Here is a 23,723-nt window from a genome sequence, read left to right as displayed (position 1 = left end):
TCAGGAAGTAGTGGTATGACCTGATTTAACTAGTGTTCTATGGCTGTCTTTTTTGTATTTATTCCATCAACAACCATTACAAAGATGGAAAAAGGGTACCTACAACTCAAGGCTAGAGTATAATGGCTATCACCTAAAACAAATAAAACAAATCTGTATTTTCTCCAAGGACCAGACACTTCAAGTTAGTACAGTTCTGAAAAGATATCCCATCAGCCACTTCGTGACCTTGCATCACACAGACAGTCCCTGATATCCTCCCCACCATGATCTGGTCCCCACTCTTCTCTGACTTCATCACCTACCCCTCCCCTCCTTCATTCTGCTCCCACCCTATCATCCTTATGCTGTTTCTTAAAATCATTAGGTACATGACCTCAGGACCTTTGTACTTGCTGTTTAATGGTTTGCCTTCAGAGACCTGTATGGCTTGCTCCCTCACTCCCTTCAGATATCAACCAATTAGACACTTTCTCTGACCACCCTCTATGAAAAGGTGCCTGGCTCTTTCCATGGCCCTTGCTTTGTTTTGCTCCATGGCCACCCTACATATTATGTTTATTATTTGCTGAACGAATGAATGAACCAAAACAGAGAGGCTCCTCACTCCTGGCTACCACCTCCTGTTCTGAGGGTAGTCTCCCGTGGCCCTTTTCAAAGCCGACTTCAACGCTCATTCTAACCAGTTTGAACCACAAAGAGAAACATTCTGTGGGAAAGACCATATAGGGTGATTTTCCCATGGAGGTATCAGGCATCCCTCTGTCCCTGAAAAAACAAACGTGCTGGCAGGCACAGACACAGACTGGAAATCCTGGGCACCTTGGGCCAAAGAGCACCCAAGTCAAATTCCACCCCCGAGCTACAATGGCCAGCACAGTCCGTCTGTTTCAGCTCACCTACCCCGCTCCTTACTCCTCAGGTTTGCAACCCCAACCCAGAGCTTTCCCACCCTGCTGGGTTTCCCCGCACCTGGTCATCCCTTTTAGGAGCTGATCCGGAATTCAAGCCATCCCTGAGCTTTTAAGCACTGCTTTGGGGTAACTTAAGTTCATCCAACAGGTAGGAGGGGCAAGGGTGAGCCCTTTCAGTCCTACATCCATCCCCCATTTTGCAGGGGCATCCACCAGGGAGTCATTTTCTCTCTGGAGGAAGGGAGCTCAGTTTTAAAGGCACGTTTCTCAGACCTGGCAGCAGGGGCAGAGGAGGAAGAAGCCCTCCCACCGTCGGCCGAGATGGACCTGTGCAAGTGGGTGCAGCGGCGTTGCTGAGGCGATGCTGAGGCGCCGGAGGCAGGAGCAAAAGGGGTAGGACGCAGATACATCCCCTGGCTCCGGGAACGGACGAGAGGCTTCCTCGGCCGAGGAGGAGCGGAGGATGCGGCCGGGGCCGGCAGGGGATGTCGTCAGGCTAGGGCCGGGGTCTGGGGGAGACGCGGGTCGCCGAGGCGGAACTTGGGATCCCGGAGGCTGGAGCCCCGGGCGGGAGGGGGTCGCGCCGGGGGGACCCCGTGGCCGTTACCTTGCCCTTAGGGCTTCAGGCAGCCGGGTGCTGGCTCCGGGGCCCGGCCCCTCCCCCGATCCGGCTCCTACGGCTCGGAGCCTGCAAGCCGCCGCCGCCTCCGCTGTCAACAAACCCCGGGCGCGTCACTTCCGGGGCCGCCCCTTAGCAACAGCGGGCCAGTGTCCCCGAAGTGTCCCGCGGCGAACGCGGGCGGCGGCGGCAGAAGGTTCCGGGACCCCGAGCCCGTGTGCAGGGGGAGGAGGGTGCGGATGGGGCCCCCACCCAGTGGTGAGCACGTGCCTTAGGGACTGTCCCTGTCCCGCTCCTGTGACCCGGGGTTTGGGTTTCACTCCGTCCTGCGGCTCACCAGATCCCAGGGAAGGACTGACTCCACCTTTCCCCGTCAGCACCGACGTCTCTAGCAGCGCCAGCCCCTACACCCAGAGCCCTATTGAACACCATCTCTGGTTCCACAGGTAACACACCCACTCATCCAAACACAGTCATCAGTGTCCTCCCAAACGCCCTGCTGCTTCCCCGGCTAGGTAATGGGCCACCGGGCAACTCGTCTCTCACGTGGGAAGTTAGGGGTTGGCCTTGGCCCTTGCATTTTCCTCAGTTCCTGGTCCAGTCGCCAAGTCCTAAGGAAAACTCAAATCCAGTCCCTTCTCTCCTAACCAAGTAGTCCCGGACTCCGCACACCATCGTTTCTTCCTGGATTTCTGGAACAGCCTCCTAATGGGATTTCCTGCTCCTTCCCCTCATTCTCTCTACAGTCCTAGTGTTTTTCCAAAACAATTCCGATCAGGGCACTCCCCTGCTTACAACTCTTACCGTAGACGGCAAAGTTATCTGTCCTCTGTCTCCTTCTCCAGCCTCTTGTTCAGCTCTCCTTACTTGCACCCCCACCCCATTCTCCAATCCAGAGAGTGTAGAGTGTTACTGTTATTAATTTTAAAATGTTTTTATTGATTGATTTTAGAGATAGAGGAAGGGGGAGAGAGAGACATGTGCTCTGACCTGGGTTAGAACCCACAACTTCTGCATATTGGGTCGTCACTCCAACCAACTAAGCTATCCGCCAGGGCTGTTATTATCTTTCAAAAGAACCCTTTCTCTTCCAAAGTCTCAAACAATATCTTCCGAACTAAACACTTTTCATGCTCCCATCTATATCCAGCATACTCCTCCACCTTCTGGTCTCAGTTTAGAAACTACTTTCTGGAGGAATTTTTTTTTTTCTTCTGTAACAGAGACAGAGGGAGAGACAGAGAGAGGGACAGATAGGACAGACAGGAAGGGACAGAGTAAAAAGCATCAATTCTTCATTGCAGCTCCTTAGTCTTCTTAGTTGTTCATTGATTGCTTTCTCATATGTGCCTTGACCTGGGGGGCTATAGCAGAGTGAGTGACCCCTTACTCAAGCCAGCAACCTTGAGCTCAAGCTGGTGACCTCGGGATTTTCGAACCTGGGTCCTCTGCGCCCCAGTCTGACACTCTATCCACTGCGCCACCTTCTGGTCAGGCAAGATTTTATTCATTAGAGGGTTGAGAGAGAGAGAGAGAGAGAGAGAGAGAGAGAAAGGGGGAGGAGCAGGAAGCATCAACTCCCATATTTGCCTTGACCAGGTAAATCCAGGGTTTCAAACTGGCAACCTCAGTGCTCCAGGTTGATGGTTTATCCATTGTGCCACCACAAGCCAGGCAGGAATCCTATCTTGATACAACCCTCTACTCAATTCTTTTTTTTTTTTTTTTTAATTAATTTTGAGAGAGGAGAGAGAGAGAGAGAAGGGGGAGGGAGGAGCAGGAAGCATCAACTCCCATATGTGCCTTGACCAGGCAAGCCCAGGGTTTTGAACCGGCGACCTTAGCGTTTCCAGGTCGACGCTTTAACCACTGCGCCACCACAGGTCAGGTCTTTTTTTTTTTTTTTTTTTTCCAACTCAATTCTAATAACTAACAACCCTCAACTCAATTCTAATAACTAACTTTGTGGATTTTTTTCTTTATGCATAGCAAATTTTAGTTTTTGACCATGTGTAACTATGTCCAATTAAAAAAATTTTTTTAACTTTAAAAAGATTTATTGACTTATTTTAGAGAGAGAAAGGGAGAGAGATACACAGAAATGTCTATCTGTTCCTGTATGTGCCCTGACTAGCAGTCAAACCCACAACCTTTTAAAAAATTTATTTATTTATTTATTATTATTATAGAGCCAGAGAGAGGGATAGATAGGAACAGACAGACAGGAAGGTAGAGAGATGAGAAGCATCAATCATTAGTTTTTTGTTACGACACCTTAGTTGTTCATTGATTGCTTTCTCATATGTACCCTGACCATGGGCCTTCAGCAGAATGGAGTAACCCCTGCTTGAGCCAGGGACCTTGAGTCCAAGCTGGTGAGCTTTGCTCAAACCAGATGAGCCCGTGCTCAAGCTGGAGATGCTGGCGACGCTAGCGACCTCGGGGTCTTGAACCTGGGTCCCCCACATCCAAGTCCTACGCTCTATCCACTGCGCCACTGCCCGGTCAGGCCCCACAACCTTTTTATATGGAGACAACACTCTTACCAACTAACTACCTGGCCAGAGCTTAACTACGTACAATTTTGAATCCTTTGAAAAGTTTATTAATTTTGCCCTGGCTGTTTGGCACAGTGGTAGAGGGTCAGCCCAGTGTGTAGAAGTCCCAGGTTTGATTCCTGGCCAGGGCACACAGGAGAAGCGCCCATCTGCTTCCCCACCTTCTCCCTCTCCTTCCTCTCTGTCTCTCTCTTCCCCTCCCGCAGCCAAGGCTCCATTGGAGCAAAGTTGGCCCGGGTGCTGAGGATGGCTCCATGACCTCCACCTCAGGTGCTAGAATGGCTCAGGGTGCAACAGAGTGACACCCCAGATGGGCAAAACATCGCCCCCTGGTGGGCATGCTGGGTGCATCCTGGTTGGGCACATGTGGGAGTCTATCTGTCTGCTGCCCCCCCACCCCCTGCTTCTCACTTCAGAAAAATACAAAAAAAAAATCCCCATCAAACCTAACCTAACCTCAATTTCTTGCCCTTCTCCAGAGATGACCACTCTAAACAATTTGGTGCATAAACCCCTTAGGCCTTTAAAAATATGCATGTATATGTAAAAACTAAAACTAAAATTCTTAGGATTATTCATAGGAGTAAGTCTTTGTGACTTTGGGTTAGGCAATGGTTTCTTTAATATGATACCAAATGCAAGAGAAAAATATAGACAGACTGGATTTCATCAAGGTTAAAAACTTCTGTGCACCAGGCAGTGGCGCAGTGGATAGAGCGTCGGACTGGGATGTGGAGGACCCAGATTCAAGACCCGAGGTCACCAGCTTAAGCACAGGCTCATCTGGTTTGAGTAAAGCTCACCAGCTTGGACCCAAGGTTGCTGGCTTGAGCAAGGGGTTACTCAGTCTGCTGTAGCCCCATGGTCAAGGCACATATGAGAAAGCAATCAATAAACAACTAAAGTGCCACAACAAAAAACTGATGATTGATGCTTCTCATCTCTCTGCGTTTCTGTCTGTCTGTCCCTATCTATCCCTCTCTCTCTGACTCTCGCTCTGTATCTGTAAAAAAAATTAAAAAAAAAGGGCACTACCAAGAATATGAAAGGACAACTTGCAGAATGGGAGAAGATATTTGCAAATCATATATCTGATAAAGAGCAGTAATCCAGGATGTACAAAGAACTAAATAATAAAAAAGCTAATAACCCAATGTAAAATGGGCAGAAGAGCTGACCAGGCAGTTCTCCAAAGATGATATGCAAACATCAGAGATGCACGTGAAAAGACACTCAGCACCATTAGTCATCAGGAAAATGCACATCAAAACCACAATAAGATACAATTTCATGTCCTTAGGGTGGGTATGATCAAAGAGATAGACAATAACAAGTAGTGTCAAGGAAGTGGAGAAATGGGAACAATCCTGCATTGCTTGTGGGAAAATAAAATGTTATAGCTGCTTTGCGAAGCAGTTTGGCAATTCCTCATTAAAAAGTTAAGCATAGCCTGGCTGCTGGTGGTGCAGTGGATAGAGTGTAGACCCCGGATGATAAGGTTCCCAGTTTGAACCCCCAAAGTTACCCTGGCTGGATAGCTCAGTTGGTTAAAGGATCATCCTGAAGCACAGAGGTTGTCAGTTCGATCCCCAGTCAGGGTACATACAGGAACATCTCGATGTTCCTGTCTCTCTCTCTCTTTCTTCCTCTCTTGCTGAAGTCAATGAAATAAATTTAAAAGAAAAATAGCTCAGTTGGTTGGAGCCTCATCCCAAAGAACTGAGGTTTCCGGTTTGATTCCGAGTCAGGGCACATACAGGAACAGATCACCGTTCCTCTTCTCTTCCTTCCTCCCTCGATAAAATCAATAAATAAAATCTTAAAAAAAAAAAAGGTAGAAAAGAAAGTTTCACAACTTTCACTCATGAATTCTTCCAAACATTTAGCAGGGGTAGTCAACGTTTTTATACCTACCGCCCACTTTTGTGTCTCTGTTAGTAGTAAAATTTTCTAACCGCCCACCGGTTCCACAGTAATGGTGATTTATAAAGTAGGGAAGTAACTTTACTTTATAAAATTTATAAAGCAGAGTTACAGCAAGTTAAAGCATATAATAATAATTACTTACCAAGTACTTTATGTCGGATTTTTACTAAGTTTGACAGAATAAATCTTTATAAAACAACCTACTACTGCCCACCATGAAAGCTGGAACGCCCACTAGTGGGCAGTAGGGACCAGGTTGACTACCACTGAAAGGAATAAGTAATACCAATTCTACGCAGCTATTTGATAAAATTGAGGAGGAGGGATGACCTTCCAACTCATTTTATGAGGCCATCATTAGTCTGATAACAAAATCAAACAAAGACATGACAAGAAGATAAAACTACAGACCAATATCCCTTGTGAATATAAATGCAATTTTTTTTTCTTTTTTTGTGTGACAGAGACAGAGAGGACAGACAGGGACAGACAGGAAGGGAGAAAGATGAGAAGTAGCAATTATTTGTTGCAGCACCTTTGTTGTTCATTGATTGCTTTTTCATATGTGCCTTGACCAGGGGCTATAGCAGAGCGAGTGATCCCTTGCTCAAACCAGCAACCTTGGGTTCAAGCCATGGACCATGGGGTTATGTCTATGATCCTACACTCAAGCTGGTGAGCCTGCACTCAAGCCAGATGAGCCTGTGCTCAAGCCGGCAACCCCGGGGTTTCAAACCTGGGTCCTCTGTATCCCAGTCTGACACTCTATCCACTGTTCCACCATCTGGTCAGGCAATGCAAAACTTCTTAAAAGAATTTTTAACAGAATGAGTACAGTACAGAATAAACAATTCTTTTTTTTTTTTTTTTTTTTTTAGTGAAAGGAAGAGAGATGGAGACAGACTCCCACATGTGCTCGACTGAGATCCATCCAGCAAGCCCGCTAGGGGGCGATGCTCTGCCAGTCTGGAGCCCTTGCAGGTTGCAATTTTTTAGCGCCTGAGGTGGAGGCCATGGAGCCATCCTCAGCGCCAAGACCAACTCACTCTAGTCAGGCCATGGTTGTAGGAGGAGAGGAGAAGAGAGAGAGAGAGAGAGAGAGAGAGAGAGAGGAAGAGAAGTGAGAGGGGGAGGGATGGAGAAGCAGATGGATGCTTCTCTTGTGTGCCCTGATCAGGAATTGAACCTGAGACATCTACATGTTGGATTGATGCTCTACCCAGATGTGGATTAAGGTCGGTTGAGGCCCCGGGTGCAGAAGAAAATATTGGGCCCCTTAAAAAAAAGAGAGAGAGCCTGATCAGGCGGTGGCACAGCAGATAGTGTTGGACTGGGATGTGGAAGGTCCCAGGTTTGAGACCTCGAGGTTGCCAGCTTGAGCACGGGTTCATCTGGTTTGAGCAAGGCTCACCAGCTTGGACCCAGGGTCGCTTGCTCGAGCAAGGGGTTACTCGGTCTGCTGTAGCCCCATGGTCAAGGCACATATGAGAAAGCAATGAATGAACAACTAAGGAGCTGCAACAAAGAATTGATGTTTCTCATCTCTCTCCCTTCCTGTCTGTCCCTATCTGTCCCTCTTTCTGACTCTCCCTGTCTCTGCCACACACAAAAAAAATTGCACATATGAAACCAAACTTGATATCATTAAAAAAAGTGTAAAGTTGGGGTTTTGCGGGGCCCTTCAGAAGTCAGGGCCCAGGGTGCACACCTGGTGCACCCGCTGTTAAATCTGCCTCTGGCTCTACCACTGAGGCAACCTGCCAGGGCTAAACTGAATTCTTTTTTTTTTTAAATTTTTTAATTTTTTTATTTTTATTTATTCATTTTAGAGAGGAGAAGGAGAGACAGACAGAGAGAGAGAGAGAGAGAGAGGAGAGACAGAGAAAGAGAAGGGGGGGAGGAGCTGGAAGCATCAACTCCCATATGTGCCTTGACCAGGCAAGCCCAGGGTTTCGAACTGGCGACCTCAGCATTCCAGGTTGACACTTTATCCACTGCACCACCACAGGTCAGGCCTCTTTTATTTTTTTTACAGAGGCAGAGATAGACAGGGACAGACAGACAGAAACGGAGAGAGATGAGAAGCATCAATCATTAGTTTCTCATTGCGAGTTGCGACTTCTTAGTTGTTCATTGATTGCTTTCTCATATATGCCTTGACAGTGGGCCTTCAGCAAACCGAGTAATCCCTTGCTGGAGCCAGCGACCTTGGGTCCAAGCCGGTGAGCTTTTTGCTCAAACCAGATGAGCCGGCGCTCAAGCTGGCGACCTTGGGGTCTCGAACCTGGATCCTTCCGCATCCCAGTCCGACGCTCTATCTACTGCGCCACCGCCTGATCAGGCTAAACTGAATTCTTAACAGAATAAATTGCCACACAGTTTATAGTAGTTTGTTACAGAGGTCCTAGGATAGTAACAAAATAATCTATATAGAAAGTTCTATGGAATATACAAAAAAGCTTCTCAATCTAATAATGAGTGTGTTTAACAAGATTTCAGGATGCAAGATCAATAAAAGCTATTTATTTATTTATTTATTTATTTATTCTGAAGTTGGAAACGGGGAGGCAGTCAGATAGACTCCCGCATGCGCCCTACCGGGATCCACCTGGCATGCCCACCAGGGGGCGATGCTCTGCCCATCTTGGGGCATCACTCTGCCACAATCAGAGCCATTCTAGCGACTGAGGCAGAGGCCATGGAGCCATCCTAAGCGCCCAGGCAAACTTTGCTCCAATGGAGCCTTGGCTGCTGGAGGGGAAGAGAGAGACAGAGAGGAAGGAGAGGGGGAGGGGTGGAGAAGCAGATGGGCACTTCTCCTGTGTACCCTGGCTGGGAATCAAACCCGGGACTCCTGCACGCCAGGCCGACGCTCTACCACTGAGCCAACCAGCCAGGACCTAATAAAAGCTATTTAAAATAACTTATTAAAAATAATTAGTAAAACAATAATTTTATTATTAAATTATTATAAATTCATTTTATTATAAATAATAAAGACTAATATAAAGCCTTTTTTTGGTATTCCAGTAATAAACAGTTGGAAATTGAAAATTTTAAAAATAGCTTGACCAGGTAGTTGTGCAGTAGACAGAGCATCTACCTGGGATGTTGAGGACCCAGGTTTGAAACTCCGAGGTCACTGGCTTAAGTGTTGTCTCCTCCAGCTTGAGCGCAGGCTCACCAGCTTGAGAGGGGGTGGTTGTGGGCTTGAATGTGGGATCATCAACACAATCCCATGGTCTCTGGCTTGAAGCCTAAGGTCACTGACTTGAGCACCGGGTTAGTAGCTCTGCTGTAGCCCCTAGTCAAGGCACATATGAGAAGCAATCAAACAATAACTAAAGTGATGCAACTATGAGTTGGTACTTCTCATCTCTCTCTTTTCCTGTTTGTCTGTCTCTCTCTGTGCCTCGCTAAAAAAAATAATAATAATAATAAAAATTATATATATATATTTTTTTTTTTTTTTGACAGAGACAGAGAGAGTCAGAGAGAGGGATAGATAGGGACAGGCAGACAGGAAGGAAGAGAGATAAAAAGCATCAATTTTTTTTTCGTTGTGGCACTTTAGTTGTTCATTGATTGCTTTTTCATATGTGCCTTGACCAGGGGGCTATAGTTTACCGAGTGACCCCTTGCTCGAGCCAGCGACCTTGGGTCCAAGCTGGTGAGCTTTGCTCAAACCAGATGAACCTGCACTCAAGCTGATGACCTTCGGGTCTCAAACCTGGGTTCTCCGCATCCCAGTCCGACGCTCTATCCCCTGCACTGCCGCCTATTCAGGCCATATGTGTGTGTATGTGTATATATATATATTTAGATAGCATTTTTTATAATACTAAAAAAAATGAGATACTTAGGGATAAATCTGATCAATTATGTACAAGTTCTATACACTGAAAGTTACAAAATATTTTTCTTTTTTATTTATTTATTTTTTTAAGACTTTATTTATTCATTTTAGAGAGGAGAGAAGGAGGAGAGAGAGAGAGAGAGAGAGAGAGAGAGAGAGAGAAGAGGGGAGGAGCAGGAAGCATCAACTCCCATATGTGCTTTGACCAGGTAATCCCAGGGTTTTGAACCAGCGACCTCAGCATTCCAGGTCGACACTTTATCCACTGCGCCACCACAGGTCAGGCCTACAAAATATTTTTCTAAGAGAAATTAAAGACCTAAATACACGGAGAGCTATATTATGTTCACGGATATGTTGATTTAATAATGTTGAGCTATTGGCTCTGGCTGGGCCCTGGCCAGTTGGCTCAGCGGTAGAGTGTCGGCCCAGCCTGTGCAAGTACTGGTTCAATTCCCGGCCAAGGCACACAGGAGAAGCACCCATCTGCTTCTCTACCCCTCCCCCTTTCCTTCCTTTCTATCTCTCTCCTCCCCTCCCGCAGCCAAGGCTCCATTGGAGCAAAGTTGGCCCAGGCCCTGAGGATGGCTCCATGGCCTCCGCCTCAGGCACTAGAATTGCCCATCTGGGGCGTTGCTCTGGTTGCAACAGAGCAACGCCTCAGATGGGCAGAGCATCGCCCCTAGTGGGCGTGCCAGGTGGATTCTGGTCAGGTGCATGCAGTTGTCTGTCCCTGTCTCCCTGCTTCTCACTTCAGAAAAATACAAAAATAATGTTAAACTATCAATTATTTTCAGTTGATTTGTAGATTCAGTACAGTCTCAACCATAATCCCAGCAACGTTTTTTTCTAGATATGGAAAAGCTGATTCTAAAGTTCGTAGACTCTCTGGCTGGCTAGCTCAGTTAGAGAATCCTCCAGATACATCAAAGTTGCAGGTTCGATCCCTGGTCAGGGCACATACAATAAATGAATAAATAAATGGAACAATGAATCGCTCTTTCTCTCAAATCAATTAATCAATCAAATTCATAGAGAATGTAAAGGACAAAATGCAAAGGACAAAACAACTTTGAAAAAGAGGAACAGAGTTGATGGACTTACATTGCCTAACTTCAAGACTTACCATAGAGCTATATAATTATAGAGTGACAGTATGGAGCTTCAAGGCTTATGATAGAGCTACTAATACAGTGTTGTGAGGCCAAAATGACAGACAAGGAGATTACAGAAATGCAGCCGAGTCCAGAAATAGATCCCACACATATAAGATCAATTGATTTTTCCAAAGGTGCAAAGGCAATTCAGTTGGAGAAAGGATAATTTTTTTCAATAAATGGTGCTGGGACATTTGGATACTCATATGAAAATGAATGAACATCAATCCATACCTCATGCCATTTATAGAAATTAACTCTAAATGAGTCATAAACTTTAAAAAATGGATCACAGACCTAAATGTAGAACCTAAAATGATAAAATGTGTAGGAGAAAATATGTATGATATTGGTTATGCAGACGTTTGTTGGCTATGATATAAAGTAATTGCAGACTTTATGAAAATTAAGAACTTCTACTCAAATGCTGTTAAGAGACTATAAAGGTAGCCACAACCTGGGAGAAAATATTTACAAATTACATGTCTTAGAAAGATATGTATCACCTCATACCCATTTGCATGGCTATGACCATAAAAACTGAAAATAACAACAAAAATAACAGGAAATAACAAGTGTTAGTAAAGATGTAGAAAAACTGGAACCCTTGTGCATCTTTGGTGAAAATGGCTGAAGCCACTATAGAAAAACAGTATGGCAGTTCCTCAAAAAATTAAAAATAGGCCTGACCTGTGGTGGCGCAGTGGATAAAGCGTCAACCTGGAAACGCTGAGGTTGCCGGTTCAAAACCCTGGGCTTGCCTAGTCAAGGCACATATGGGAGTTGATGCTTCCTGCTCCTCCCCCCTTCTCTCTCTCTCTCCCCTCTCTATAATGAATAAATAAAATCTTAAAAAAAAAAAACTAAGTCTATTAACTTAAAAACCAAAAAGCATATTTATTAAATTAAAAAAAATTAAAAATAGAATTACCATACAGCCCAGCAATTCACCTTCTGGTTTTATACCCAAAAGTATTGAAAACAGGGCCGCTGAGAATTTGTACCCATGTTCAGAGCAGCATTATTTGCAATAGGCAAAAAGTAGAAGCAGGCCCTGGCCGGTTGGCTCAGCGGTAGAGCGTCGGCCTAGCGTGCGGAGGACCGGGGTTTGATTCCCGGCCAGGGCACACAGGAGAAGCGCCCATTTGCTTCTCCACACCTCCGCAGAGCCTTCCTCTCTGTCTCTCTCTTCCCCTCCCGCAGCCAAGGCTCCATTGGCCTGGGAGCTGGGGATGGCTCTGTGGCCTCTGCCTCAGGCGCTAGAGTGGCTCTGGTCGCAACATGGCGACGCCCAGGATGGGCAGAGCGTCGCCCCATGGTGGGTGTAGGGTCACCCCATGGTGGGCGTGCCGGGTGGATCCCGGTCGGGCGCATGCGGGAGTCTGTCTGACTGTCTCTCCCTGTTTCCAGCTTCAGAAAAATGCAAAAAAAAAAAAAAAAAAAAAAAAAGTAGAAGCAACTTATATTCATTGATGGATGAATGGATAAACAAAACATGAAATATTATTCAGACTTAAAAAGGGAATTCTGATTCATCCTGCAGCATGGGTGAACTTGAGGGCGTTATCTGTACTAAATTAGATAAGCCAATCACAAAAAGAAATATTATATGATTCCACTTATATGAGGCACTTAGAGTAGTCAAATTCACAGAGACAGAAAGTAGAATGGTGGTTGACAAGGGCTGAGGGAGGGGGAATGGGATAAAGATGAAAAGAGTTCTGGGGATTACAGTATAGTGTAAGTGTACTTAACACTACTGAGCTATGCAGTTAAAAATGATTAAGATGCGCCTGACCAGGTGATGGCGCAGTGGATAGAGCGTGGGACTGGGATGCAGAAGACCCAGGTTCGAGACCCCAAGGTCGCCAGCTTGAGCACAAGCTCATCTGGTTTGAGCAAGGCTCACCAGCTTGGACCCAAGGTCGCTGGCTTAAGCAAGGAGTCACTCAGTCTGCTGAAGGCCCATGGTCAAGGCACATATGAGAAAGCAATGAATGAACAACTAAGGTGCTGCAACAAAGAATTGATGCTTCTCATCTCTCTCCCTTCCTGTCTGTCTGTCCCTATCTATCCCTCTCTCTGATTCTCTCTGTCTCTGAAAATAAAAATGATTAAGATGGCAATTTTTGTTATGTATATTTTAACACAGTTAAAAAAAAAAAAGACACGTATCCAGAAAATCTAAAGAGTTCTTAAAAATTGATTGCAGTGAGAAAAAGAGCAATTCAATTAAGATTGGGAAATAGCTTTAGATAACTCCCCCAAAGAAGATATGTAGATGGCAAACACATGAAAAAGCACCCAAAATCATTAGCCTTTAAGGAACTGTATGTTATAACAATAATAAGATACCACTGCTCACCCACTAGAATATCTAAAATGAAAAAGACTGACCATAGCCTGACCTGTGCTGACGCAGTGGAGAAAGCATTGACCAGGAATGCTGAGTTGCCAGTTCGAAAACCCAGGCTTGCTTGGTCAAGGTGCATTTGAGAAGCAACTACTATGAGTTGGTGTTTCCTGCTCCTCCCCCTTCCAGTCTCTAAAATCAATAAATAAAATCTTTAAAATAAATAAATAAAAAGACTGACCATACTAAGTGTTGGTGAGGATATGATAAACAGGAAATCTCATACACTTCTGGTGTGGGTATAAAATGATACAACCATTTTTTTTTTTATTAAGGTGATCAACCTACAGACAGGAATGGAGAGATGAGAAGCATCAATCATTAGTTTTTCGTTGCACATTGTGACACCTTAGTTGTTCATTGATTGCTTTCTCAAATGTGCCTTGATTGTGGGCCTTCAGCAGACCGAGTAACCCCTTGTTCAAGCTAGCGACCTTGGGTCCAAGCTGGTGAGCTTTTGCTCAAACCAGATAAGCCCATACTCAAACTGGCAACCTAGGGGTCTCAAACCTGGGTCCTTCAGCATCCCCGTCCGATGCTCTATCCACTGCACCACCGCCTGGTCAGGCTGATACAACCATTTTAGAAAATGGTTTAGATGTGTTTTAAATATGTATATTTTATTTTTTAGTGAGAGAGACAGGAAGGGAGAGAGATGAGAAGTATGTCCATTGATTGCTTTCTCATATGTGCCTTGATGGGGGGGGGCAGTTGAGCCAGTGACCCCTTGCTCAGGCCAGCGACCTTGGGCTTCAAGCCAGTGACCATGGGGTCACGTCTATGATCCCATGCTCAACACAACGACCTGTGCTCAAGCTGGTGAACCTGTGCTCAAGCCGGCCACCTTGGGGTTTTGAATCTAGGTTTTCTGCATCCCAGGTTGATGCTCTATTCATTGCGCCACCACCTGTTCAGGCTAAAAAATTTAAAATTTATCCAGCCATTCCACTCTAAGAGAAATGAAAGCATGTGTTCATATAAAGACTTGTGCACAAATATTCATAGCAGCTTTATTGTAATAGTCCCAAACTGGAAACAATCCAAATGTCTGTTAACAGATAATGGATAAAATATGGCACGTTCAGATAATGGAATCTACACAGCAATGAAAAGGAGTGGTGTGCTACAGTCCACACAGATCTCAAATTAACTATGCCAAGTGAAAGGAGCCAGGTAAAAACAAGTACAAAGTGTGTGTTTCCCTTTGTGTACATTTTTTGAAGGAGCAAACTAGTCTGTAGGGATGGAGAGTGGATGAGTGGTTGCCTGGGTCGGGGGAGTGGTGTGAACAAAAGAGGGAGTAGGGCAGAGATCCAAAAGCACAGGAGGAGTGTCTGAGGGCAGCGGGTGTGTTTATGATTTCAGCGGTGATGGTGGTTCCACAGGTGTGTATATGTCTCAACTTATAGCCAGGTACACGTTCAACATGTGCAGTATGCGAAACATCAGTTATATCTTTTTTTTTTTAAGATTTTTTTATTTATTCATTATAGAGAGGAGAGAGAGAGAGAGAGAGATAGAGAGAGAAGGGGGGAGGAGCAGGAAGCATCAACTCCCATATGTGCCTTGACCAGGCAAGCCCAGGGTTTTGAACTGGCAACCTCAGCGTTTCCAGGTTGATGCTTTATCCACTGCACCACCACAGGTCAGGCCAGTTATATCTTGAATCTGGTAAAACTGTATTAAAATAAAACCACTAAAAAAGATAAAACAAAGCCACTGAGGGAAACTGGGTGAAGAGTACAAAGAATTTATCTTTACTATCTTTGTTACTTCCTGTGAACCCATAATATTTCAAAATAAAAAGCTTAAAAAGTAAAAAAAAAAAAGGAGACCCAGGCAGTTAGCTCAGTTGGTTAGAGTATTTTCCTGACACACCAAGGTTGAGAGTTCCATCCTTGGTCAGGGCACAACCAAGAATCAACCAATGAATGCATAAAGAAGTGGAACAAAGAATCAATGTTTCTCTCTCTCTTCCTTTCTCTCTAAAATCAATCAATAAAAATCTTTTAAAAGGAAAAGAATACAAACTTTAAAAATTGTATTAGTGCTTGTCAAATAAAAGCTGTACCAGTTAAACTCTCTTTCTCTCTTTTTGTGACAGAGACAGGACAGATAGGGACAGACAGACAAGAAGGGGGAGAGATGAGAAGCATCAGTTCTTCATTGCAGCACCTTAGTTGTTCATTGATTGCTCTCTCACATGTGCCTTGACCTGGGGTAGGAAGGAACAGCAGACCGAGTGACCCCTTGCTCAAGCCAGTGACCTTGGGCTCAAGCTGCTGAACCTTGCTCAAACCAGATGAGCCCTCGCTCAAGCTGGCGACCTCAGGGTTCGAACCTGGGTCCTCCATGTCCCAGTTCGATGCTCTATCCACTGTGCCACTGCCTAGTCAGGCCAGTTAAACTCTCTTTAAACACTGTTTGTGAGGGGTCTTTTTCTCCACAACCTAGAGATGGTGGGTGTAATAAATAGAAATTACTTTTACCAATCCAAGAGAGGTTGTTCAATTCATACTCCTTTGAGTATTAGTCCAATTTAATGTCATCTCATGTTTCAGTGGGGCATTTTTATTTCTTTTTTGAAGTGCCTGCTTATAAGGTTCTGTGTCTTACTTTCTTCAGATTTTGCATAGATGTCACCTCTGAGGTGCTTTCCTGACTTGGCTATTTAAAATCATAGTACTGCCTGACCTGTGGGATCAAGTGTCGACCTGGGACGCTGAGGTCACCTGTTTGATACCCTGGGCTTGCCTGGTCAAGGCACATATGGGAGTTGATGCTTCCTGCTCCTCTCCTTTCTCTTTCTCTCTCCTCTCTGAAAATTGAATAAATAAAATCTTTTTTAAAAATTTTGTTTTAATTTTATTTATTCATTTTTAGAGAGAGAGAGAGAAGGGGGGAGGAGCTGGAAGCATCAACTCCCATATGTGCCTTGAGCAGGCAAGCCCAGGGTATCAAACAGGCGACCTCAGCGTCCCAGGTCGACACTTGATTCCACAGGTCAGGCAGTACTATGATTTTAAATAGCCAAGTCAGGAAAGCAGCGACCAGGGTTTCAAACCGGCGACCTCAGCATTTCCAGGTCGATGCTTTATCCACTGCGTCACCACAGGTCAGACCGAATAAATAAAATCTTTAAAAAAATAAAATAAAATCATAGCATCGCACCAATACCTATTCCTGCTTTATTTTCCTCTTTAGGATTTATCACCATTTGATACACTGTTCAGTTTATGTATTGATTTTATTTAACATGTCTTCCTACACTAAAGTGCTAATGCTTCTAGGAGCAGGAAATTTTTCTGTTTTGTTCATTAATAAATTCCCAATTCCTAGAACATACCTGGTACATCATCAGCATTCAGTACCTTTCTTGAGTGAATGAATGTTAAATTTTTCCTTTGGGGGTATTTGTTTTTTTCTTGTTGATTTAAGAACTTTGTATATTAGGGATACATTCATTTTTTTTTATCATTAAGGATGCACACATTTTCCCCTATTGATATTTGTCTTACTTTCTCATACAGAGATTTAAATTTCTATGTAATTATGTATGTCTTATCTTTCATGTCCTCTGTGTCTGTGTCTCCCTCCTTCAAGATTAGAAACATTTTTCTCCAGGTCCCAGTCCAACGCTCTATCCACTGCGCCACCGCCTGGTCAGTGAAACATTTTTCTCTATATTTTTCTTCTAATCCCATAGATTTTCCCCTTGTAGAGCTTTTTTGGTTTTTTTGTTTGTTTGTTTGTTTTGTATTTTTCTTAAGTTGGAAACAGGGAGGCAGTCAGACAGACTCCCGCATGCGCCTAACCGGGATCCACCTGGCATGCCCACCAGGGGGTGATGCTCTGCCTGTCTGGGGTGTTGCTCTGTTGCAATCAGAGCCATTCTAGTGCCTGGGGCAGAGGCGACAGAGCCATCCTCAGCGACCCAGGCCAACTTTGCTCCAATGGAACCTTGGCTGAGGGAGGGGAAGAGAAAGACAGAGAGGGAGGAGAGGGGGAGGGGTGGAGAAGCAGATGGGCACTTCTCCTGTGTGCCCTGGCCAGGAATCAAACTCGGGACTCCTGTACGCCAGGCTGACGCTCTACCACTGAGCCAACCGGCCAGGGCTGTAGAACTTTAATTCATCTTGAATTTATTTTTGTCAGATGTAACATAGGAATAGAACTTTATTATTTTTTTCCAGATGATAACCGACAGTCTGTATTTTTCTTTTTCTTTTTTTTATTCATTTATTCACTTTAGAGAGGAGAAGGAGAGACAGAGAGAGAGAAGGGGGAAGGAGCTGGAAGCATCAACTCCCATATATGCCTTGACCGGGCAAGCCCAGGGTTTCGAACCGGCGACCTCAGCATTTCCAGGTTGACGCTTTATCCACTGCGCCACCACAGGTCAGGCCAGTCTGTATTTTTCTTAACATATCATTTGTATTTTTCCCTGTATTACTAACCAACATTTTCATTCTTTTTTTTTTTCTGGAAAAATATTCCTTTCCTGTTGTACAATTAAGTCAACATTTGTTCATTTCTTTGTTTTTTAAATGTTTATTTTATTGATTTGAGAGAGAGAGACAGGAACATTGATCTGTTCCTGTATGTGCCCTGAGCTGGCAACCTCTGCGCTTCGGGACAATATTCTAACCAACTGAGCTATCCGGCCAGGACACTTCTTACAGTTACTATAAAGGAACTTAATCTTTGTATTCTGCAGAAACATTAAGCACAATACCTAGCCCATAGTGGGAATAGAAATTGTGGGATGAGTGAATAAAGGAACAGAGAGATCTGTGTGCCTACTCCATTGGGCAGTGGAGACTTTGCTGAGCACGCACTTGAAACCTGGAAGGGGTTTTGAGGTTATACAGCCCAGTGACACAAGTGTTCACTAGTTTGTGAAGAAATGTAAAAAATAAGGACGGTTATACACATATGCACACATGTGTAGAGAAAGTCATTGTAAGGTTGCCAACTGTGTTTTCTCAGGAAGGATCCTGAAATCTTGGCTTTTCTTTTCTATTGTTCTTATATGATAGTAAATTTCATGTTCATGAAATCCAAAAGTTACGGAAACATTGAATTGTAATCCTGCTCTCCATCCAGGATTTATTGAGCCATCTGCTCTTGTGCGGTCATTGCTATAGGGTGGAAGATTTTGCAGTAAAAAAAACTTGTAGAGCCTGACCTGTGGTGGCGCAGTGGATAAAGTGTCAACCTGGAAATGTTGAGGTTGCTGGTTCGAAGCCCTAGGCTCACCTGGTCTAGGCACCTATGGGAGTTGATGCTTCCTGCTCCTCCTCCCTTCTCTCTCTCTGTCTCTGTCTTCCTCTCAAATGAATAAATAAAATCTTTAAAATATAAACAAACAAACAAACAAAAACACCAAAAAACCTCGTAGAGCCTGACCAGGCGGTGGCGCAGTGGATAGAGCATCGGACTGGGATGCAGAGGACCCAGGTTCGAAACCCCGAGGTCGCCAGCTTGAGCGCAGGCTCATCTGGTTTGAGCAAAAGCCCACCAGCTTGGACCCAAGGTCACTGGCTCGAACAAGGGGTTACTCCTGCTGAAGGCCCGCAGTCAAGGCACGTTTGAGAAGGCAATCAATGAACAACTAAGGTGTTGCAACGCGCAATGAAAAACTGATGATTGATGCTTCTCATCTCTCTCCGTTCCTGTCTGTCTGTCCCTGTCTATCCCTCTCTCTGACTCACTCTCTGTCTCTGTAAAAAAAATAAGAATTAAAAAAAAAAAAACTTGTAGAGTGTAGCAGGGCAAGTACATTCATCAAACAATGACGCATAGTTTATTGCGGGTGAGGAACGTGTAAGGGGACAGGTATATTGCGCAGATAGACCGTGAAGCCCAGGGAAGCACAAGGACGAGCCCTAAGGCACACCATCTTTGCGAGCGAAGTCACCAGCGCGTCCTAGTACTTGGTCACTGGAACCGCAGGCTACGGAGAGGCGGGGCGTGGGCGTGGTCTTAAGCCTCTTATCCCGCCCACCCCGCCGGCCACTGGGAAAGGGGGCGACACGTGAGCCGGGCGGGGCGGGGCGGAACGCGCACGCCAGCGGCCGCGTTTCCGGTCGGAGGCCTATGCTGAACGTCCCGCGTCCCTGGGGGGCGGGGGCGGTGGAGGCAGCAGGGGGATACGGAAGTCAACACCATGTCGAGTCTGCACAAGAGCCGGTAAGGGGCCACGGGGCCACCCGGGCTAGGCCACTCCTGGTCAGTGTGCCACTTCTGCCCTGCGGAGGGGGCGCGCGGATGCGGCTAGGCACCGGCAGTTCCCGGGAAGAGGGGCTCCGGCGCCTACTTTCCAGCCTCATTGCATGTGGGCCTGTGAGAGCACGGAATGGAGTCACTTCTGTCCGCCCCCCAACTCACTCGTCTCTCTCGCCCTTCCCTAGGACCCCTGGTTTCTCCCTTTCCCTGGGGTCTCCCTCTCCCTGGGGTCTCCCTCATTCACGGCCTCAGTACCCAGTTTCCCTTGTTGTCCCTTGTTAACAACCCCGTTCTTGTCCCTTGTTAACTCTGTCTCAGTACCCTTCTCTTTCTAAATGCTTCTGTCCACCATGCCCGTTTCTTCCTAGAAATGCTAGAAAACCTGGATTCTCCGCTCTGTCCCCTCTCCCAAGCCAAATCCTACAGCATTGGCAAAATTTTGCTTATTCTTCAGTTTTCCTCCAGGACTTTTTTAAAAAAACCCTTTGGTTCTTGCCTGCAGACAGGCCCAGAGGTCTTCTCATGGTTATATTTCTGAGCCTGGAGAGCTGCGTGCAGGTTACACAGGCCCGCTGTCTAAGGATCAAATTACTCCTGGTACCTAGGGTTCATTGAGTTCAGATAGTGGAGCTGTGGGCTGGGCTTGGCAAGTAGGAAGTGCCCATTAAATGCCAGCTCAGTAAATCTTAGAATGTGTCTGATTTCATGGTTCTTGTTTCCGAACCTCTAGACAAGAGTATCTCTTATGTTTCTGGGCTTAGAGGAAGATGTGATCTATAGTTCTGTAGCTCCCCAAAGCTGATTTTGATTAGGACGTTGACTGAGCTTTGCCATCTTGATGTCCTGAAGAGGTGGGAGGAACAGGTTGGAAATTGGTGGTGTAAAGGGCCTGTGGGCTTTAGGGGCATATCATCTTTCAGTTTGATTGTACTTAACCTTGTCTCCCTCAACAACCTTCTAGGATTGCAGATTTCCAGGATGTCCTGAAGGAGCCCACAATTGCCTTGGAAAAGCTTCGGGAACTCAGTTTCAGTGGTAAGAGGCAACTGTCCATTTTCAGTTTTCGTAGAGCCGCGTTATGTCGGGGGTGAAGGGCATGGTGCCCAAGGCCATACCTGTTCAGTTCTAGGGGCCAGCCTTCCTCTTGGGACATCTCCAGATCCTGTGGAGCTGGAAAACCAGAGACTTTCCTGAGGCTGGAGGGGGTTCCCCGAGGAGTGACAGCCACAGTTAGTTAGCCTGTAGACCGTAGGGTGCTTGATTGGTATCCAAATGATGCTTATTCCTTCCTTGGAGTCACTGGAGAGGACTGAAGATGGCAGCGAGTGGAGAGGAGACTTCTTGAGCTGAGGCTGGGTCTTCCCTCACTCCAGCAAGCTCCCTGTGTTGTGGGACTTGGTTAGCTGCAGAGTAGTTCCTGGTTCTCTCCCTGGCTTGGGATCACAGCCTACTCAGGCAGCAGAGAACTTTGGTGTCAGCCTTGAGACACGGGCTTAAAGGAGCTGCGCCTCAGCAGTGTTTGTGCTGTCGCTGACCTGGTTAACCTTCTGGCAAGAGGTTTTTGTTCACCTTTCACATGCCCTCTGGTGTTCTGTACATCCTTTTTTTTTTTTTTTTTTTTTTTTTTTTCTGAAGCTGGAAACAGGGAGAGACAGTCAGACAGACTCCCACATGCGCCCGACCGGGATCCACCCGGCACGCCCACCAGGGGCGAGGCTCTGCCCACCAGGGGGCGATGCTCTGCCCATCCTGGGTGTCGCCATGTTGCGACCAGAGCCACTCTAGCGCCCGGGGCAGAGGCCACAGAGCCATCCATCCCCAGCGCCCGGGCCATCTTTGCTCCAATGGAGCCTTGGCTGCGGGAGGGGAAGAGAGAGACAGAGAGGAAGGTGCGGTGGAGGGGTGGAGAAGCAGATGGGCGCTTCTCCTGTGTGCCCTGGCCGGGAATTGAACCCGGGTCCTCCGCACGCTAGGCCGACGCTCTACCGCTGAGCCAACCGGCCAGGGCTTGTTCTGTACGTCTTGTCACTGCTCTGCTTTTGTCACTTTTTCAGCAAGGAATTCTTTTTTTTTTTTTTAATTTTATTTATTCATTTTTAGAGAGGAGAGAGAGAGAGAGAGAGGGAGAGAGAGAAACAGAGAGAGAGAAGTGGGGAGGAGCAGGAAGCATCAACTCCCATATGTGCCTTGACCAGGCAAGCCCAGGGTTTCGAACCGGCGACCTCAGCATTTCCAGGTCGATGCTTTTATCCACTGCGCCACTACAGGTCAGGCCCTCAGCGAGGAATTCTTGAGTAGCTCCCTGCATCCTCATGCCGATTCTGAAGTGGGGCATTAGCTCCTGTTCTTGATACTTAGTGATATCATAGCAACAGCTCCTTTAGCAAGGTTTCTGGCAGTATTGCAGGAGAAGTTTGTCTTTCTGTTCAGGAGTGATGGTTAGGCCTTGAAGATCTTCAGGAGTCTGGGAACCGGACTGAGCTGAAGAATCTGCCAGGCCTCAGAAGTAGTGGTGAAGGGTTTGGGCTCTAGAGACAGAACTGTGTTTGAGTCCTTGATTGTTCTTTTTGTTCTTTCCTTACAGATGAGGGTTTTTTTTAATCTGTAAGGTGAGGACAATGATACTGACCGTCCATACTTACTAGGGTTATACAGTAATGAGGATTAAGTGTAGTTAGCTCTCTAACGCACAAAGCACTTAGCATTCATAGCTTAGTTTTATTGCACAAATACTTATGGGATACATTGTGTGTGCCATGCCCTGTGCTAGGTCCTGGGAATGTAAGACAAATGGGGTTCTTGTCTTTCTAGGGCTTACCCAGTAGTAAGGGTTACAGATGTTGAATAATTGTAGACATTATGTTATACACTCTTGAGTTGTGACGGATGCTATGAAGAAGTCATAGAGCCATTATTTATAGCGGGTGACCAAACTGATGGGAAGAGATGGTGGTTGGTACAAGCTGCTCAGAGGAAGAAGTATACAGGATGGGAACGTGTCATCCTCAAAAGAATGTTCCAGACAGAGGAAGTTCTGGGCTGGGATCAGGGTCAGGGGTTATGGAAAGAAGTACACACAGGATTAGCATCTAGTCTAGTAACCTTTGTGGCAGAAAATCATTCTTCTTCTTTGTTCTTTTTAGGGAGAGAGAGAGAGGGACAGATAGGAACAGACAGACGAGAATGGAGAGAGATGAGAAGCATCAACTCACAGTTGCAGCACCTTAGTTGTTCATTGATTGTTTTTTATGAAAAGAAGTCATATGTGCCTTGATGGGGGCTCCAGCGGAGCCAGTGACCCCTTGCTCAAGCCAGCAACCTTGGGCTTTAAGCCAGCAACCATGGGCTCACGTCTGTGATTCCACATTCAAGCCGACAAGCTTGCACTCAAGCTGATGAGCTCTCACTCAAGCTGGCAACCTTGGGGTTTCAAACCTGGGCCCTCAGTGTCCCAGGCTGACACTCTATCCACTGCACCACTGCCTGGTCAGGCAGAAAATATTCTTAGAGAAGTATTTCTTGCTCACTCCACTCTTTGCCAGCTGGCTCTGAGGTGGAGGACTAGGGGGTTTTGGGATGCTGGCCTAGGGCGTGACCTTTGCCTGCTGTGTCCACAGGCATCCCCTGTGAGGGCGGACTGCGGTGTCTCTGCTGGAAGGTGGGTGTGCCTGGGGTGGGGCTTTTGCTTTGCTGAAAGTCCCTGGGTTCCTGCATGGGCTGCCCCCACCCCCAGCCCCTTCTTTCCATTCTGCACCTGTACTTGCTTTGTCTGGGAAATCTTTTCTGGGAGGTCCTAGGTTTTCAGTTCCTCTTAGTGTCCCCGCCAGGATCCCTTTGGGGCTGGAACACTTTGCAGTGCTGGTGAAGCCCTCGCTTCCTGGCCCAGACAGTGCAGTAAAAGTGATGCATGTCGGGACAAAAAAGGCTTGGCTTTGTCCAAAGCTGTTAGGTGGCATGGGAGTGGCATCCTCGTTTCAGGTCCCTTTGGGCACAAGGTCTTATCATTTGGAAGAGTCTGTGAGAGGAAAAGAAGAGGAAAGGCCTGGTTTGGG

At 46.2% G+C, this 23,723-nt stretch overlaps 2 protein-coding genes across 9 annotated transcripts in view; one reads left to right on the top strand and one right to left on the bottom strand.

The window, feature by feature from the left end:
- ZER1 (zyg-11 related cell cycle regulator) overlaps positions 1 to 1,648 on the bottom strand; it is a 33,063-nt gene extending 31,415 nt beyond the window's left edge. The window contains exon 1 of one of the 4 annotated variants that reach the window (XM_066255999.1): positions 1,522 to 1,648. The gene's annotated coding sequence lies outside the window, so the exon portion shown is untranslated. The other 3 variants (XM_066255998.1, XM_066256001.1, XM_066256000.1) reach the window with 3 other exon arrangements.
- TBC1D13 (TBC1 domain family member 13) overlaps positions 1,378 to 23,723 on the top strand; it is a 40,138-nt gene continuing 17,792 nt past the window's right edge. For 2 of the 5 annotated variants that reach the window (XM_066256008.1, XM_066256012.1), the window contains exons 1-3: positions 1,378 to 1,979; positions 20,633 to 20,706; positions 23,289 to 23,329. In XM_066256008.1, the coding sequence (XP_066112105.1) occupies positions 1,378 to 1,979; positions 20,633 to 20,706; positions 23,289 to 23,329 (717 nt within the window). Of the gene's footprint in view, positions 1,980 to 19,248; positions 19,636 to 20,632; positions 20,707 to 23,288; positions 23,330 to 23,723 lie in introns of those variants that run through there. The other 3 variants (XM_066256009.1, XM_066256011.1, XM_066256010.1) reach the window with 3 other exon arrangements.

The sequence above is a fragment of the Saccopteryx bilineata genome, chromosome 2 (genome assembly GCF_036850765.1).
Source record: "Saccopteryx bilineata isolate mSacBil1 chromosome 2, mSacBil1_pri_phased_curated, whole genome shotgun sequence".
NCBI classification, from domain to species: Eukaryota; Metazoa; Chordata; class Mammalia; order Chiroptera; family Emballonuridae; genus Saccopteryx; species Saccopteryx bilineata.
The sequence above is the reverse complement of the archived record's forward strand: the minus strand, read 5'-3'. Positions and strand labels throughout refer to the sequence as shown.